Source organism: Zasmidium cellare (assembly GCF_010093935.1).
Source record: "Zasmidium cellare ATCC 36951 unplaced genomic scaffold M409scaffold_17, whole genome shotgun sequence".
NCBI lineage: Eukaryota > Fungi > Ascomycota > Dothideomycetes > Mycosphaerellales > Mycosphaerellaceae > Zasmidium > Zasmidium cellare.
Window position 1 is genome coordinate 531,031 of NW_022986961.1, and position 17,837 is coordinate 548,867.

General features: G+C 53.2%; 9 protein-coding genes across 9 annotated transcripts; 5 read left to right on the forward strand and 4 right to left on the reverse strand.

The window, feature by feature from the left end:
* Positions 1–1,061: 1,061 nt before the first annotated feature.
* On the forward strand, positions 1,062–2,966 carry M409DRAFT_54681 (uncharacterized protein; the record flags this gene model as incomplete). Its single annotated transcript, XM_033812784.1, has 1 exon — positions 1,062–2,966. The coding sequence occupies one exon, from the start codon at positions 1,062–1,064 to the stop codon at positions 2,964–2,966; it is 1,905 nt and encodes a 634-aa protein (XP_033667802.1).
* Positions 2,967–3,116: 150 nt separating this feature from the next.
* M409DRAFT_66442 (uncharacterized protein) lies at positions 3,117–3,832 on the reverse strand (the record flags this gene model as incomplete). Its single annotated transcript, XM_033816944.1, has 2 exons — positions 3,117–3,451; positions 3,499–3,832. 2 exons carry the CDS (start codon positions 3,830–3,832, stop codon positions 3,117–3,119), a joined length of 669 nt encoding a protein of 222 aa, XP_033667803.1.
* A 1,182-nt stretch (positions 3,833–5,014) lies between these two features.
* Positions 5,015–5,718, forward strand: M409DRAFT_22967 (uncharacterized protein; the record flags this gene model as incomplete). Its single annotated transcript, XM_033806572.1, has 3 exons — positions 5,015–5,205; positions 5,543–5,588; positions 5,641–5,718. 3 exons carry the CDS (start codon positions 5,015–5,017, stop codon positions 5,716–5,718), a joined length of 315 nt encoding a protein of 104 aa, XP_033667804.1.
* A 1,019-nt stretch (positions 5,719–6,737) lies between these two features.
* On the forward strand, positions 6,738–7,368 carry M409DRAFT_36666 (uncharacterized protein; the record flags this gene model as incomplete). Its single annotated transcript, XM_033810592.1, has 3 exons — positions 6,738–6,779; positions 6,861–7,042; positions 7,098–7,368. 3 exons carry the CDS (start codon positions 6,738–6,740, stop codon positions 7,366–7,368), a joined length of 495 nt encoding a protein of 164 aa, XP_033667805.1.
* A 355-nt stretch (positions 7,369–7,723) lies between these two features.
* On the reverse strand, positions 7,724–8,982 carry M409DRAFT_22969 (uncharacterized protein; the record flags this gene model as incomplete). The annotated part of the gene is made up of 6 exons (XM_033806573.1): positions 7,724–8,019; positions 8,073–8,267; positions 8,320–8,433; positions 8,486–8,632; positions 8,689–8,767; positions 8,824–8,982. The coding sequence occupies 6 exons, from the start codon at positions 8,980–8,982 to the stop codon at positions 7,724–7,726; spliced, it is 990 nt and encodes a 329-aa protein (XP_033667806.1).
* A 955-nt stretch (positions 8,983–9,937) lies between these two features.
* M409DRAFT_54683 (uncharacterized protein) lies at positions 9,938–11,181 on the reverse strand (the record flags this gene model as incomplete). Its single annotated transcript, XM_033812785.1, has 4 exons — positions 9,938–10,524; positions 10,576–10,932; positions 10,986–11,016; positions 11,080–11,181. The coding sequence occupies 4 exons, from the start codon at positions 11,179–11,181 to the stop codon at positions 9,938–9,940; spliced, it is 1,077 nt and encodes a 358-aa protein (XP_033667807.1).
* Positions 11,182–12,407: 1,226 nt separating this feature from the next.
* On the forward strand, positions 12,408–14,840 carry M409DRAFT_54684 (uncharacterized protein; the record flags this gene model as incomplete). The annotated part of the gene is made up of 1 exon (XM_033812786.1): positions 12,408–14,840. One exon carries the CDS (start codon positions 12,408–12,410, stop codon positions 14,838–14,840), a length of 2,433 nt encoding a protein of 810 aa, XP_033667808.1.
* A 408-nt stretch (positions 14,841–15,248) lies between these two features.
* On the forward strand, positions 15,249–15,773 carry M409DRAFT_22972 (uncharacterized protein; the record flags this gene model as incomplete). The annotated part of the gene is made up of 1 exon (XM_033806574.1): positions 15,249–15,773. The coding sequence occupies one exon, from the start codon at positions 15,249–15,251 to the stop codon at positions 15,771–15,773; it is 525 nt and encodes a 174-aa protein (XP_033667809.1).
* Positions 15,774–16,131: 358 nt separating this feature from the next.
* Positions 16,132–17,805, reverse strand: M409DRAFT_54685 (uncharacterized protein; the record flags this gene model as incomplete). Its single annotated transcript, XM_033812787.1, has 4 exons — positions 16,132–16,271; positions 16,325–16,445; positions 16,496–17,130; positions 17,184–17,805. The coding sequence occupies 4 exons, from the start codon at positions 17,803–17,805 to the stop codon at positions 16,132–16,134; spliced, it is 1,518 nt and encodes a 505-aa protein (XP_033667810.1).
* Positions 17,806–17,837: the final 32 nt, after the last annotated feature.

The window sequence follows — 17,837 nt, forward strand, 5'->3', positions numbered from 1 at the left end:
CAATGCTTTAGTCCAGGCGTCCGGTTTCAATGTCTGAGGTGTTGATTCGGGGTCGAACAGAAGGTTGTTACTGGGATGGCTTTGGCGAAAGAACGAAGAAAGCAAGGGTCTGAGCGAGGCGTAATCCGATCGACGGGCAACGTGAAGACCGTTGAAAACGCCCAAGAAGTCTCGACCGCTGCGGGCCAACAAGTGCTGCGACCTCTCGTTCTTGATGAATGCCGGAAATTGCCTCAGGGAATCGTACTCAATCGCTGCTCAAACGTGCTCTGCAAGGCCAACACATACGACAGGACAGAATTTTGCACGAGGATGGTCGGCTCTCTTGGCCTGCACTCTGAATGTAACGTGCTCGCGCAGGATCCGGCGTTGGGACTGTCAAGAATTAAAGCTCGCAAACTTGCTCAGATCTGCACAAAGGTGTGGGCTCACGTAGATCCACTGTGATTTAACGGCAATCACCACTTAATATACCCTGCTGGCTTTGTCGGAACTCTAATTATGGATATTTGGTCCGGATCTCACCAACCTTCTCGCTAATAGCTATGGAAATCACACATAACATCTCGTGTATTTCGTTCGGACAACGCGGACTTCGACCTCTGCTGTGGACTTCTCCTACGAGCGGACATGTTACTTCACACCACCAGAACGAGGCCAGACCACAACTTCGAAAACCACACGTCATTTACACCGCTGTGAGTGGTCCGATGGGCATTGTTATGGGTCTTTCGAAGCCGTGCCTCCCACGCCGCACAGAGCGACCACCGGGAGCAGACGTATTACGTTCGGAGAGCGCGCTAGAATGAGAACGTTTCCCTTCCGTGCCACGAGGTTGCAGTTCTTGGCCGACAGAGTGCAAGAGGTACTGTTTCTGACCACTGTCTTTACCTTTCTTGTGCAATCCTACCGCGTGGGAGCCGTTTCTGTCGACATCAAGGTGTCGCCGCGAGACATCCTACTTTGCTCTCTGGGTTCCTGTGAACATCTCGAGAAGCGTTCCTTGAAATTGAGCCCCAGTCGTTGACAGCATCGACAACTCCATCCAAGACGCCGTCAAAATGATGGACATGGAGATGACCCATGGCACGCCATGGCTGGACCAACCAGTGATGTTGCACTCCTCGAGGAAGTACAAGTGTTCTCTCAAGAGCGAGACGCTTTGCGAATGGCAGCAAGGCTACTGGCGCTTCTGGTACGAGGCAGACCATCGATACGCTCTTCCGACCGTGGCATTCTTTATGGTCGCAATCATCCTCTTCGCCATTCCTTTCATCCTCACCTCGATCTGGCCCCGGGCAGCATCCGCAAGACCTCTACGAAGAGGACTGACCCTGAACCGATACCTCTCATATCGACAGTTCCGGATCGATATCCTCAACTGGAACTCTGCACCTCTGGGAGTCCTTCTCCTAGGCGCAGTCGGCACAATCTTCTTCTTCGCGATGACGCTTGGTCCGCGACCGTATTATTGGCCTAACACGAAGTCACCACCGGTGTCTTTCGGGAGCTCACCGCCAATTGCGACTCGAACAGGCTGGATGTCTCTGGCATGTCTTCCTTTCGTCTTTGCAACATCCTCCAAATCGAATATGGTCACGGCCGTTACGGGCATCAGCCACGAGAGACTGCAAGTCTTTCATCGGTGGATCAGCTACGCCATGTTCGTCCTCGCACTCATACACACCTTTCCCTTCATCGTCTTCCACGTGTGGAAGGGTGATATGGTGAACCAGTGGAATACATCCGTTGTGTACTGGACTGGCGTCGTGGCTGTCCTCGCACAAGCCTGGTTGACCTTTGCGTCGTTCTCTCCCCTGAGGAACTGGTGCTACGAGTGGTTCAAGTTCAGCCACTTCGTTGCTGCTCTGGTATTCGTCGTGTTCTTCTTCCTCCACTGCGACTTCCGCCTCTCGAGCTGGGACTACTTCATTGCGACCGGAGTCATATACACCCTGTCTTGGCTGCACTCTTTCATCCGCGTCTTCTTCCAGCATGGCATTGGCAAGGCGGCGACTATACACCTCATGTCGAATGGCTTCATTCGAGTAAGCGTTCCTACGCAGTCGACTTGGCGTGCGGGTCAACACTTCTTTGTCCGCTTCATGGGTCTCGGCATCCACGCCTGGACAACTCACCCTTTCACGGCGTGCTCCCTCCCCACCAAGGCACACTTCTATGAGGCGAAAGAATCTGAGCTGATCTTCTACATTCGGCCACAAGGAGGGTTCACTGCTCGTCTTGCGAAATATGCAGAGAAACACCCTGGATGCACGATGCGAGTCCTGCTCGACGGACCATATGGCGGCATTGACATGCCCAAGCTCGAGTCCCCCGAGAAGATGCTCGTCCTTGCAGGGGGTTCGGGAGCTGGATGGTGTCTACCGTTGATCGAGTCTTTCTTACGAAGGAAAGACTGTGCCGAATGTTGCGACGTTGGGAAGGACTGCAACACACCATCAATGCGAGTGATCCTTGCGACAAGAGATCTGGCAACGAGGAACTGGTTCGAAGAAGCGGTCAACGAGCTAGTATCTTCCTCCTTGATTGGAAAGTGCCCGCCAGGCCTCGTCGTCGAAGTCCACTATACCGGAGGCGAGGACAACGCAAACGCCCCCAAAGCCACGGGCCAGTTCCTGCAGAAGCTCGACGACCCAGAGAAAGCGCCAGACGCAGACGTGGCTATCACCGCCCACAACGGGCCAGAAAGCTCGTCAGACTCAGACACGGACGAGAAGGATGAGCAAAGAGGTCGCTTTGCGCTGTCGTTGCGAGACTTCCCGTCCCGGCCTTATCTCCCAGACGTCATCAGGCAGGAATGTGCGGATCAGGACAAGCCTATGGGTGTCTTTGTTTGCGGACCCCTGAGCATGCAGCATGATGTTGCGAATGCGGTGGCTAAGGAGCAGATCAGGGATATGAAGAGGGATTTGTACTTGCATATGGAGCATTTCTCATGGGCGTAGTTGGCTGCCAAATCGCAACGTTTACGTACTTCCCGTCTTCCTTCGCAGCCTTCTTTCCCTCCTGCATCGATGCAGAGCCTTTCCTGCGGGTGATATCCCTGCCCCATTCCCGCACATCGCTCCATCAGATTACTATCCTATCCCAAGAGCCTACAGCAAGTCCAGAATATCCTTGTCGGCATCACTAACCAAAAGTTCCAACATGCCCTTCGGAAGAATCGGCTTGCCATCCGCGCCCTTGACGTACTTGAAAGGCATGCTAACCGTCTCCGCCGGACCAGCCTTCCCATCACCGTTCGGCTGCGAGGGTACGTCGAAGTCCGGTCGATCGACATACTCAATCTCCTCGAGCTTTCGGCCTTCCTGGACTACAATTCGGGTAGTGCGTACCGCGGTGTCTGTCGTCATCTGCTCAGGACCGAGTCTCCGGCCCGGAAAGCCCAGCTTGCGCAAGTCGCCTGTGCGGTCTCTTGGGGGGTCGTCGCCTGATGTTGTCAGATGTTGATCTAAATGTGAGGGTTGATCAACGTACCCAAAATTCCACCAAACAAAAACGCCTCAAACAACTCGCCATCCTCCGGACTCAAATCCTTCTCGGCTTTGGGGTCCAACAAGCAGACTTTCTGTCTCTGCTCGGCAGTCGGATACAGCGCCTCCACAGTTTGCTGCGTCTTGCTTGACTGAAGGACCTGCAATTTCTCCGCCGAGTCGAAAGATGAGGTCAATCCTGATAGAAGGAAGGAAGAATCTGCGGCTTGGCTTTCGGAGAATATGCAGTTGTATTCGAGAGCCTGCCAGTCTTCTAGCTCTGGGTCGAGGTGCTCGACGATGAAGGTGTGTTTTCGCTTTTGGCCGGTTGGGGACATTTTGGGCTTGGGGTTGTTGAGAGTGAAATAGAATGATGGAGCCGTAGGAGAAGAGCAGTTGAAAGACTGTCTTCTGATTGGCTGGATTAGAAAAGTCAAAGCGACAAGTTTTCAAACCTTATTTCGACTGCTGGTTGCAGGTACCCTACCGTGTGAAACACATTCTTCATTCTCTCTACTACATCCTCTACACAAGCAGGCAAGCGGTTGGACCTACATGTAGAGATCGAGCAGTGCGACCAAGGTCATTGACGAAAGACCCTTGAGAGAGGTTACTTTTGCTCGCACTTGGAAACATCCACGATTAGGAGACTGCCGGATAGACGAGCTGGCAACACCGACAAAGGCGTAAGTTAAGCACATGGGCAAAGGCCAGGATCTCCGATGGGACTGCGTCTATTGCAAATTCACGCGGGACGAGATGGCACAAATGAGGAAGTGATGGTGGAAAAGGAAGGAGAGATGAAGAGGCTTCGGAATACGAGATGAAGTTAGAAACGCACGGATATCAGGGCTGGGGAGGTCCCCTATTGCCGACTTTTCCTTTGGTCGAGCCGAAGCCTCTATCTATCAATATACAAAAACCCGAAGTAACATGTTGCTTTATAGGCTGATGTACAGGCTGGAGCAAGAATCACATTAACCCACAAGCCATGGGGAGAGCCGTCAACAAAGCCTTAATTGGTGGAGAATCATCACAAGGGCTCGCTGTAATTGGCTCTAGAAGCATCTTCCAGCTCCCCTACACTAGCAGGGGTCAGTATGATCTTGCTCCAGCCTGTATACGACACTTTGGAGCAGCGGTGGCAGGAATTGTCCCTCCTAGTGAACCTTCGGCACCCTCGGCGTCACATCATTCGAACGATACTCTGACAGCCAGCGAAGCCTTTCCGACTTTTTCAGGAACCTGTTGCAGTCTTCCGGTGCCAACGGAGCTTGATCATTGTACAATGACAGGATCACATTGCCGTATGCATCCCAAATGCATAGGTTCAATCCCTTGAGTGCGCCGAGCATTACGGACGAGCCTCTACTTGCAGCCACATTAGCCGACGACATCGTAGCATAGCAGCAAGGCTACTTGCGGATACGTCAACGAGACCACACTACGACAATGGACTACATTACTTGGACGAAGCCTTAGCATGTTGCGATGAAGACACATGCAGTCCACGTGCCACAATGATAGGTGCAAGACAGTATACGTGCACGCTCTACAACTGGGACTCGACGAACGTTGCCGCGAGGATTTTTGATAAGAATGCGCACGATGACAAGGAGCAGTTTGCACGAGCGTATATCACGAGTAGTGATTATCTTGTTGCGGATGTTATGGGTGACGTGAAGAATCATGTGTGGCACACGGATTTTACGTATTTCTCGAACAATCTTTGCTAGATGGATGAAGGGAAGGAGACGTGACACATGTCCGTCACTTTTAGAGGAGATGATTTTGAGTGGGTGGTAAACGAGCGCCAGACCAGCGCTCTTTGACAACAGTGTCGGGATATGTACTTGCTGAGCTTGCTATGCTTCAGCACAAAAAATGGAGCTTGCTCGTACGTGCACCTCAACGTCAGAAGACGAAGAAGCAATCGACCTCAAGCGCATATAAATACGGCGAGAGATGGGTAACATGTTGCTCTTTAAAACAAAAGATCTCTAACAACTTTCAACAAACCAGAACAAAAACAACTTACTTGCTACCAGAATGCTCTCTTTCGTCCTCATCGCCGCCCTCTCGGCCATTGGCGCAGTGAGTCACGTCCAGCTACCCTTCCCATAACCCCAAAACTGAACCCCACCAGCAAGCCAACCCGCTCCAAACCCGTGACTCCACCACCGCCATCAACGCCGGCAGCGGCACCTGCGCCGCTCCCAACTAAATCCGCGGACCAATCGAAGGCGGCGGTTGTGACGGCATCATTGACGGCTGCTGCAAGGTGAAGATAGTGGACGAAAAGCACGCTTACTCCTGGTGGGCACTCTTGACGACCGGCGATCACGGGAATATACAAGTCTTCTCCGACGAGGCGTGTTCGCAGGATGCTTCGCCGGTTGTGAAGTGGTCCGGGGGTGCTTGTGTCGATACCAACAATTCGGGCAAGATTATTCGGTCGGTTCGCATGACTTAGATTTTGTCGTGTTGATGGGATGCGATGTGGTCGAGATGTGTCTCGGTGTATTGTTGGATTGCTGAGGCGTGTGGAAGTCCTTTGTATCTAGGCTCGCATAGTCTGTCCAGTCTAGCCGCGGACCACGCTTCAACGCGTTGATGCCAGCTTTGCAGACTGTGACAAAGCGTGAATGAATGAGTTTGACCCTGGAATTCAACCGGCAGAACAAGACCAGAATCTGATACGTAAGAATCAATAACGTAGATGGATCAGGCATCATGGCCTGTACGTGAAAGATCTAAGTGTGGCGTTTAACTGTCCAGTCAATGTGCAGAGGAGTGAGACAAAGAGTCTTGAAAGCAGACTTACAAGCCCTCTGGCCCTGCAATCGAATCTCTTCGAATTGTCCAGTTGAGCATCCCTCTTGTTCGAGAGACCTGTCGTCCGGCAACGGATGGGGATGTGCACGATAGAGATGGGTAGAGACGGCGACTCTGAAGAAGCCCAGACGAGGATATGTATGTGAAATAGCCACAGCAACAAGAAATACCATCCATCCCCGTGGCTTTCTCGATGTCCAGGCTATGGATGCGGTGTTCGAGAGACGTGTCGTTCGGCGTCGCACAGGGATGGGCTGGCGAGTACCGGCAGGCCGGCTCGCCGACACGCTAAACCTTAACACGACAGCAAGCACGTCCCTCCCCTCGTGACTGCTCACAAAGAGCTTCGACCCCCGTAGTCTGGCTATCTCGACCCATTGACTCTGCTCCAACCCACCATCATACATCATGGCGTTGAATCCACATCAAAAGAATAAGGTCGACATCAATGTAGGTGCTACCCCCAAACACAACAGCATCCCCGCAACAACGCGTCCGTCCACGCCATTCAGTCAGCTAACTGTCGCACAGGCCCTTTCGGAGGAGGAGCAGAAGCTCTTCCGTCTGTATGGGAAACTGCCTAACAAGAAGGACCTCTTCTCCAAGAAGCTGCAGGAGCGCAAATACTTCGACTCAGGCGACTACGCACTCTCAAAGGCCGGCAAATCAGACGCCGGCGATCTTGGTGGTGGCTTGGGCCGCGAGCACCCAACGTGAGAGGAACTACCTCCCCATGGCGGTCTATATGCTGACAATATGGTTCTACAGGCCAGAGAACATCCCTCACCTTTCACAAGTCCAAAACGCCAGCAACACCCCCGCCACTGGCTCCCCGAACGAACAGCGCAATTCCATCTCCGGCGCCCCACCACTTCACGCACCCGGCATGCCAGGCGCTGGACCTACATCCGGCTCCCCAGTCAAGGAGAGTACCCTGCAGAGAGGCATGAGCGTGGACGAGCAGGACAACGAAGAGCTACAGGGAATTGACAAAGTGACCGCCGAGGCCGAGGAGAAGGGCATGCCGATACGGCAATAAGGGTTGGCACAGGCATACGACGGGTTACGGGAGCATGGAGTTTGGCGAACGAGGCGAGATATGAGAGACTTGGCATGAAGCGATGTATGATGTAAACGGCTGGCTCCGGATATCAATGGGCATGGAAGGGAAAAGGCGAACGGTGTGCAATGAGTCTGTTGAGGTATCACAACGGCTTCGCAGGAAAATAAGCCGTCGGGGAAGCTCGCCGATAGCTTGGTGGGGATAGTTCGTTCTTCGAGAAAGCGAGGTCTGACCCCCTGAAATGGAAAGCAATGATTTCGAAAACGGGTCATTCGAGCTACTTCATCTCGCAAGAGGTGTCTGTAGGCCGGCGATATCATTTCTCAGTGCCTCAGTGCCCAACCATCGCCTGCGCCCGCTCCGAATACCTGTTCCCAACCGGTTTCGCCGCATCGACAATCTTCCGCAACTCGGCCTTCTCACTCTCACTCAGTTCCACCTCCCTCGACCTCCAGTTCTCCTCCAACCGGTGCGGCTTCGTGGTCCCCGGGATGGCGATCATGCCCTGAGCAGCAACCCAAGCAAGCGCAATCTGCGTCAACGTACAGCCCTTGGCGGTAGCAAGTTTCTTAATCTCCTCCACGATGCGCTTGTTCTTGTAGAAGTTCTCACCCTGGAACTTGGGGACTGGGAGGGGAAGGTCAGTATTTGTTTGCATGGCTGATCGTTGACAAGCTTACCAGTTCGGCGGAAGTCATCGGGGGCGAAGTCGTCTGGGCTTTGGTAGGGAAAGTCGTCGACCAGCCAGCTGTGGCCAAGAGGACTGTAGGCGACGTAGGCCACGCCCAACTCCTTTGCGGCGTCGATGAGGCCGTCGGTTTCGTGCAGGGTTTCGAAGGCGGAGTATTCTGCTTGGAGGGCGTCGATTTTGGCGACTGGTCATTGTCAGCGGAGAGCTAATGGGAGTGGGGGTTACGGGAAGCTTACTGGAGTTCGCTTTGCGCAGCGTCTTTGCAGAGCACTCAGACAGGCCAATGTACTTCGTCTTCCCGGCTTTGCGGATCTCATCGAGAGCTGGGATCGATTCCTCGAGGGGCGTGTCTGTCACGGCATCAGTGCCATTCCGAATGAATCGAAGGGCTCATGGTCTTACTGGGATCAATTCGATGCAGGTAATAGAGATCTGGCGTGAACCCCAGCCTTTCGATCGTACCCTCGATGTACGTCTTGATGTGGGAAGCCGAATTGGTCACGCTTCCGTCGCCACCGTTCAGGCAATTGAATCCGCACTTTGATGCAACTGAAGGCACATTGTCAGCCACGCGCGAGTACGTCCCGTGTTACTTGAAGACCCACTGAACAGCTTATCCCGGACATTATGCTTGCGGATGAAATCTCCCAACAGCTTCTCGTTGACACCTGCTTGGTAGACGACCTATTCAAACCATCAGATGGAACCGACACTCATATCTCCATGTCTGTATATCGTACCGCCGTATCCCAAAACGTACACCCCAGCTCAATAGCCTTCAAAAGCACCGGTTCAGCCTGCTCAAGCGTGAGGTTGTTCCCAAGCCCGAAGCTGATGCCCATGGCACCGAAGCCGGGCGTTGGGACCTCGATGTCTGCGAAGGGGAGGGTCTTGACCATCTTGATTGAAATTGGAGGATTTTGAGAGGAAAGTTTTGTTCTACTACAAGTAAAGACGATCGAATCCTCCCATCTTACTTATACTACTGCTCCTACCTCAGCATTGGGAGGAAAGGAGCCATAACCAGTCTCCCGAAGAACGAAGACACAGATCTAGTCCCGGTATTAGGACGTATGGTAGGAGTTAATGGGTTATGTCCCTGTAGAACCACGGCAATGGCACGACTTCGTGTGCATCAAATGGTGGCACTTGGTTCTCGGCGAGTTGATTGAGAGGACTAGAGGCGAGGGTGGAGGCCCGCGTCCGCGTCCGCGTCTGTGCCTTCAGATGCCGGTGTCCACTTTTTTTCTGTGGCTTGCAATGCCGATGTGGATGCCGAGAGGCCGGAACCATGCAGCTTTGAGACTTTTGTTGTGTTGGGGAAGGTAGATCGATGAGCTTGACACGATGAGTGGCAAGTTTCTTATGCAGACAGAAGAATTGATCCTCCTATGTGGCCAGACCTTGCATTTCACGGACTTCAGGGACTGCTAGCACTGGACCGTTAGTCGGGGGGCGAACACAGGGGCATGTGCGAGGAGAGGGATGCTGGTGTCAAAACATTTCACAGAAGCTCGTTAAAGATGCAAGCATGGTGGCATGGGCTTGTTCCGAATCTCTGTCGAAAGGCAGTCCGGTAGCCACTTAGGAACATCATTTCCAATTGCGAGTAGATGCGGATGTAGTCAACGTGAAGTCGACATTGAGTTTGGAGGCTGATATTTTAGACAGTGGTTGGCAGACAAAGACTATGGAAATGCTAGCGTTGACGTCGTATGTGAGAATGTGTTGCTTGAGATATCAGATTTTCAATTCTGATAGTATGAAAATTATGGAATGCCTCCAATTTCTACCGTGGCGCCGCCTGATCGCGCTGTTTCAACGCCTGCTTCATCCGCAGCGACAAGTACCTATCTACTCCTCATTGCACAGCACATATCGGTATCGAGGCTTGCCCGCCTCGAGATCGAGAATCGTCTGGTTCGCCTCCTTCATTGATCTCTTCTCAATCCATGGGTGAATCTTCTTCTCCTCCGCCAGCTTCAACATCTCCTCGATCTCTCGGGGAGTTCCAATCGCGCTGCCTCCAACCTTGATGCCGCCGAAAATGAGAGTGAATGCGTTGATCGGTGGCAGCTCGCCACCATCAGGGGCACCAACTTGAATGAGCGTGCCTCCAACAGCGAGAAGTTTGAGGTAGCCGTCCATGGGCATCTTGGCACTGGAAGCCGTGCAGATGATAAGGTCGAGCGAGCGGGCGTTGTTCTTGTCCCAGTCCTTGTCGTCGTCGGTGGCGATGTAGCGGTCAGCGCCAAGATTGAGGACTTCGGGCTCCTTGGTCTTCTTGCGTGAGATTCCGACCACTTCGTCTGCTCCCAGAGCTTTGGCGAATAGTACGGCGAAGTGACCAAGACCGCCAACACCGACGATACCAACTCGTTTGCCTGGTCCAGCGCCATTTGCTTTCAGAGGCGAGTAGACGGTAATGCCACCGCAAAGCACTGCATGTGTCAGTTCTTATCTCCAAGACCTGCATTACGTGCAGAACTTACTAGGAGCTGCCGATGCCGAGTCGAGGCCGTCAGGGATCTTCACCACAAAGCGACTTGGCGTTCTGTTGTACGTGGCATAACCGCCCATGGACTTTCGCTCCTTCGGAGCCTTGTAGAGAGAGCCGTAGGTGTTGACGCCGTTGAAGCAGTGTGGCTCATTGCCGTTCTTGCAGTCCGCGCAGGTGCCGCAAGAGTCAGCCTGAGCGCCAACACCAACTCGGTCGCCGACCTTGACGCTCTTCACGTTCTTGCCCACTCGAACAGCCTTTCCTACGATCTCGTGTCCTACGCAGCAGGGGTATGGTGTGGGGCCCCAGCCGGAAGACAGGGTGTGGGTGTCAGAGCCGCAGACTCCGCCTGTACCATGTTAGATACGAGGGTGTTGAGTGTTTGTATAATGTGTTGCGTACAGTGAGAGATCTTGATGTCGACATCATCTTCCTATTTGCAAGTCAGAGGCACTCTTCAACAACAATTGGTTAAGTGATGGAGGAGAACACTCACATCCCACTTCTTGGGCTCGAATTCACCCCATTTCATGTTACCCTTGACCGATGAAGGGTCATGGCCGAGCCAGCCTTCGAACTTGTAATCCGTGGATGCCATCGTCAAAGTGTTGTCGTCGTGTGGTAGTACAGTCCTTAGTGCGGTGATAGGATTGCAACCTTGATGGACGAAACTGAAGTGAAGTGAAGGAACATATTTTTATACTTATCTTCCGCCAACCTTTCCAAGACACGCAAGGGCGATGAAGTTTGTTTGGCAGTGACGACATACGTCCGATCCCGCCACGTGCCGTTCCATGCAACATATGCATAGACGGCGATAGGATTTAGTTACAAATGTTTCCTGCCCGAGGAATTGCCTTGGAGATAAACCGGCCTGCACAGGTGGTTGGGTGGGCTTGGGGACGATGCTTGCATCGTGTGGTATCAGCGGCCGCGCAAAGCCTGTTTGCCACAGGGCCATGTTCTCGGCATGAGAGCGAATTGTTCTGGGGTTTGATTTGCTGGCGCCACAGACGCGGACGATTGGAACAAGTTCTCTATCGTGGTCACTGCGGACAGCTGCAATGCATGATCTAGAAGACTGCCCTTCCCCGTCGAGAGCTGCACGGCGAAACTCTCCTATCTGTCATTGTTTCAGTGCGCCAAGGCGAGCAAGGGAACTCTCACCCAAGCCGTGCTGGGAACATGCTGGACTTTCTGCTTCTACATACCCGCCTCGACCCGCGGTCGAACACACTGTCCAATTTCACGACCGTCTTGAAGCATCAATCACCCCGTAGGCATGGCTTCGATGCCAGCAGGCGGCTCGGTAGTGTCGGTGTGGTTGAATCGGCGGGGAGACGATCGATTTCCATCAAGGGCACCCTGGAACACCTCACGTAGAGGAATGCCGTAACAACCGAAGTGCAATATTGCAAAAGCCCCATTGCGCTCGAGAGAGATCGATACGCTGTCGAGCAAGGACTTAGGGAGCTGTGGTCCGGAGTCACTGCTGATAATGCCGTTGCGACCGTAAGTGCACATCGGCCAACATCATACAAGGTGAAGCGAATGAGACTTCCACGCCTGGTATGGCTCGTAGATCCGAAAAGCTTTCCCAGTGGTGCCTCTCTGCCATTTGTTAAGTGATGGCTGGGGAAGTGCAAAAAAATCTTGATGCAGGTGCAGTCCTCGGAGGATGTCCAAGCTTCTCGGGTCGGCCCTCGGCTGCAGCTCGCGGGAAAGTTTAGAGTTTTGAGTGGTAAGCGAAATCGGGAGGTCGATTTGGCGTCGACATTGCTCACACTCGTCTGAACGAACATTCACTTGCCATTGACACTCAAGATGTTGGCGGCAAGGCGAGGAAGGCCGAATCATAGCATATTCGCCCTTCCGGGTGCTCTGCGCCAAGGGGTATACCTTCAACAACGAGGTCTTGCGACTCCTGCCACCGATCGAACTCCCACTGCGAGCGATGTCTCTGCACGAACGCCGCCGTATTCAAAACTGCTACGACGACTGCACGAAGTGAGAAGAATACTATCGCCTTCACGGAAGCTTACTCTCGCCGAGAAGATCCTTTTCTCCCACTTGGACAACCCGGAAGAGTCGTTATTGGAAGGGACAGACAATGGGGCCAACATTCGAAGCCAGGCTACCCTCAAGCTCAAGCCTGACCGAGTGGCTATGCAGGATGCCAGCGCGCAGATGGCGTTGCTACAGTTCATGAGCTGCGGAATGCCGACCACTGCTGTGCCTGCAAGCATTCATTGTGACCACATGATCGTTGGAGAGAGAGGTGCGGATACAGATCTACCCAACAGCATCAAGGGCAACAAAGAGGTGTATGACTTTTTGGAGAGTGCAGGCAAGAGATATGGCATTGAGTTCTGGCCTCCAGGTGCGGGCATCATTCACCAGACGGTTTTGGAGAACTATGCGGCGCCCGGGTTGATGATGTTGGGCACGGACAGTCACACGCCAAATGCAGGAGGCTTGGGTGCTATTGCCATTGGAGTGGGAGGTGCCGATGCTGTCGATGCTCTGGTAGATGCTCCTTGGGAACTGAAGGCACCAAAGATTCGAGGAGCGAGACTGGAAGGCAAGCTTTCTGGATGGGCCTCGCCAAAGGACGTCATTCTCGCACTTGCTGGAAAGCTCACTGTTCGGGGAGGCACTGGCTATATTACGGAGTACTTTGGCCCTGGTTTGGAGTCACTCAGCTGTACCGGAATGGCGACCATCTGCAACATGGGAGCCGAAGTCGGTGCAACCACCTCCATCTTCCCATACACACCCAATTCGCACAGTCCCTACTTGCAAGCAACCCATCGCGGATCCATCGCCGAGCAAGCGTCCGCAATTGCTGCTTCGCCTGGGCCGCACAACCTCCTGGCTGCCGACTCCGGATGCGAGTATGATGATCTGGTAACCATCAACCTTTCTGAGCTGGAACCTCACATCAATGGACCCTTCACGCCGGATCTCTCGACGCCGCTTTCAGCATTCAAATCGGCAGTCGAGAAGAATGAGTGGCCGGCAACTTTTGGAGCAGGTCTTATCGGCAGCTGTACCAACAGCTCGTACGCTGACATGACTCGTGCGGAGTCCCTTGTCCAACAAGCATCCGCTGCTGGTCTCAAGCCCAAGGCTGACTTCTTCATCACCCCTGGTAGTGAGCAAATTCGTGCCACGGTCGAACGCGACGGGACTCTGGGCACTTTTACCGAAGCCGGTGGTCTTGTCCTGGCAAATGCGTGCGGTCCTTGCATTGGGCAATGGAGCCGCACGGATGGGGTTCGGAAAGGCGAAGCCAACGCCATCTTCACCTCCTACAATCGCAATTTTCCGGCCCGAAATGATGGCAACAGCAAGACGATGAACTTCCTCGCTTCGCCCGAGCTCGTCACGGCTATGTCTTACTCGGGTCGCACTGACTTTAACCCAATAACTGACAGCCTTTCAACGCCTGACGGAAAGGAGTTCCGCTTCCAACCACCATCTGGTATCGACCTTCCTAGCAAGGGCTTCGAAGTAGGCAACCCTCTTTTCCAGCCCAGCCCGCCGGTGCCTAATGCAACCGTTTCAGTTGCGATTGATCCCTCTTCTGATCGCCTTGCTGTGCTGGAGCCCTTCGAGCCTTTCCCGCAAGGTGAATTGCAAGGTCTGAAGGTGTTGGTCAAGGTGAAGGGACAGTGTACGACTGATACCATCTCGGCTGCTGGTCCTTGGCTCAAATACAAAGGTCATCTTCCCAATATCTCCGAGAACACCCTCATTGGCGCTATCTCTGCAGACACTGGCGCTGTCAACACCGTGACTGACGTCGATGGCAAATCGTATACTATCCCCGATCTTGCATCGAAATGGAAATCAGAAGGCCAGCCTTGGTTAGTCGTTGCAGAGCATAACTACGGAGAAGGATCTGCTCGTGAGCATGCGGCTCTGCAACCACGATACCTCGGTGGCAAGATCATCCTCACCAAATCATTCGCTCGAATTCACGAAACGAACTTGAAAAAGCAGGGTGTTGTACCATTGACGTTCGTCAACGAAGCAGACTACGACAAAATGAACGGCTGTGACGAAGTTTCCACGGAGGGCCTTTACGATGTCTTGCAAGGCGGTGATGGAGATATAACTGTCGTGGTCAAGAAGAAAGACAGCGGCGAGACGCATCGCATACCCGTGAAGCATACGATGAGCAAAGATCAGAGGGCGTTCATATTGGCCGGGTCAGCTCTCAATGTCTTGGCGCAGAAGTCGAAAGGTCAATAGATGGAAGGGCGTTTCTGTTGGATCTTGTTATGCGTGATACCATCTTGCAGGTGCTGAGGACGGCAAAAGCGAGGCAGAACTGTGCAAAATCACTCACAAGCAATGACAGCTTTTTTATCAACTCCAGGTGCATGTCCATGTATTCTGCGTGCTGGACAACAAACACCAGGCTATTTGGAACCCAGCGTCAGAAGCTTCGCACGAAGACTCGGAACGGTTTACTTAACCAGGTACTCATGAACTATCTGACCAATCACAAAACGATATGTCGTCAGCTTATCCCGTTCCACGCACTAAAGAATGGCTATGTCTATAGAGTAAAATATCCCGACATTATGATACGACGTTGCCCAGGTGGCCTTGAAAAACGCTTCCCGCCGCCCAAGCAGATGACGAAGAAGAGGAAGCATGCAAAAGGAACATCGAGCTGCAATCGATTCACAAGAGGAAGGCCCTTCGACGACAAGAATAAGCGAAGGATCCTCCTCGATTACCACACTCCTCGAAACCCGAACGAAAGCCTTCGTCGCCGCTATCAACGCCCGCGACTTCGACCTCCCGACTTCCAACTCCGACCAAGATCCCTCCCCCTGGAAGTTCCTGCACTCCTCCTTCCGCGCCGATCGATCTGGCCTACTCTCCTGCGCCTCGGTCGATCTGAACAAAGAGATCCCTCCCACTCCCTCGCAGAAGTCGAGTATAGATCGAAAGGGCATCGTGGACCTGTTTGCTTACACCGCGGCGAAGTTTCCGGCATACCGGATGAATGTGAGTAATGCCACCACGTGTCTGGATCTGGAGGAGGGAAGTGGAAGTGTTTTTGTGAATGTGGATGTGCTTAGGTTGGAGACGAGTGTGGGAGAATGGGGGCTTATCGTGGGTGAAGGGAAGGCGAGGGGGTTGGTGAGGAGGAGTGTGGGGGAGTTTGAGTAAGTTGCCATTCTAATTGTTGTACGATGGCGCTAGGAAGGCGTTTTTGGCTGATGTGGCAGAGCAGGTGGCGGATGATTGGCACAAGATGGTTGTGTGTGAGGTTTAATGGGTTGAGGGGGATTCTGATTGACTGAATGATCAACTGAGAGATGAGTAACAGACTCGTTTTTACTGATTCCGCAGTATTCCGCAGACGCTGGCTGCAGCAATTTTATGCTTCTTCTCGATTGATTCTTCGTCAATACGCTTCAAGAAAGTCGACAAACAGTTCGAGGGCCACCGTGGGAAGTGCCAAAAGCATGCATTTGACCCCTGTTGAAGAACATTCGAGCCCTGCAAGGGTGAGCACACCGTTCTATCACGCCTTAATCGTCTCGTAATGGCTATTTTGTCTAATCTTTGGGCCCCACCTAAACAGAATGAAAGGCAAAGGAACGAACGCAACCGAGACGAGGCCGAGTAGACTCGAAGCCCAGCCGATTCCCAAACTGTTGTACACTATGGATCATCCAGTAAGACAGTGGCTTTCTGATCAGAGTACTAAGACTTACGTTGTACAGCAAACAAAGGGAATGCCGCCGAAATAATATAGCGCATCATACCATTCGCGGCAAGCGCAGAAGCTCCGTTCACGGCGCCGTATACGTCTGTCGAATACAGCGCTGCTGCATGCTATGAGATGCTCTTAGCTGGGATCACACTCAGTGTTTTGCACTTCTTACAAATATTGACAAGTTACCCCAGGCAAAAGGCACAGTCGCAATGATGGGAGATATCCAGTGCATGTCTCCTCGAGCTGACCAGCCAAACCAAAAGAGGGCGATCGGGATGGTGAAGCTGCCAAACATCGCCGAGTACAGCCTATGCTCTGGAGCCACGACGCCCCTATCGCCACGCTCCCAGCTCCGGCGGACTTGCTTCTGGTAGATCATTCGGTCAATGAGAATGTTCGTCCCCACCGCAATCAACACCCCTACTCCCGTCCCCGTGAAGCTGAGCCCAAGCTGGCTGATGGTGAACCCATAAATTCCCTGGAAGATGATCGGGAACGCAGCAAAGAAGATGTACAAGACACCGAATATGAACGACGTATAAATACCCAGGCATGCCACGATAGGTTCGAAGAAGATCATGTGCAAGGGCCGGACCAAGACGACGGTTAAAAGAACCCGCAGCTTTGGGCTAGGTATCGAAGGAAGCAGGCCAAGCGCTTCCTCACGCCTTCGGACGAGCAATTTGTGGTAGGTCTCCCTCATCGTGAAGATCCCTGCGATGATTGGCAGGACGGCCAACAGAGCGACCCACTGTGTCCATCGCCAGCCTTCATATTGAGCAACGAATCCGCCAATAATGGGACCTTAACATGGGTCAGCCACAACACAACCGTGAATGGACGCGAGATAAGCTCACCAGTACATGGCCCTAGGAATGGCGCAGCGATAAAGATGGAGCCAGCGATGGCTCTCTTCTGTGCTGGAAACAAATCTGCCAATACACCTCCGCCAATGGACAATGGAGGTCCACCCATAAGCCCAGCAAAGAAGCGGCATACCAGCAAAGAGCCCAGCGACTTCGAGAAGCCAGCGCCCAGAGTAAAGAGCGCAGCTGCCGGTACCGACACAACGAAGACTACCCATCGGCCAAACGTTTCGCTCAGGGGTGCTCCTATGCAGGGACCGGCTCCAAGACCGAGAGAGTACAGCGACAATCCTAGAGTGACGGCCTGTCTCGACGCAGAGAACTCTCGGGCTATCTCAACCGCGCCGGGGGTATACACTGAAGTCCCGAAAGTGACCAACCAGCACATGAGGCCGACCATGATGACATGCCAGGATTTTCTGCCGAGCGACCAGTTGAAAGGTTTGGCCTCCAAGGTCTCCCATTCTTGCAACTCAATTGCAACTTCACCAGTGGTGGGCGACCCCTTTTGGTCGTCGTGAGATGTCGGTCCGGCATTGGTGAGTGATCGTGGAGAGTCAGCAACCTCTGTAGGTGCTGGCCCTAATTCGACGACGCTGCTGACCTTACTCATGGCAGGAGTACTACTTGCTGACTGCAGTCACG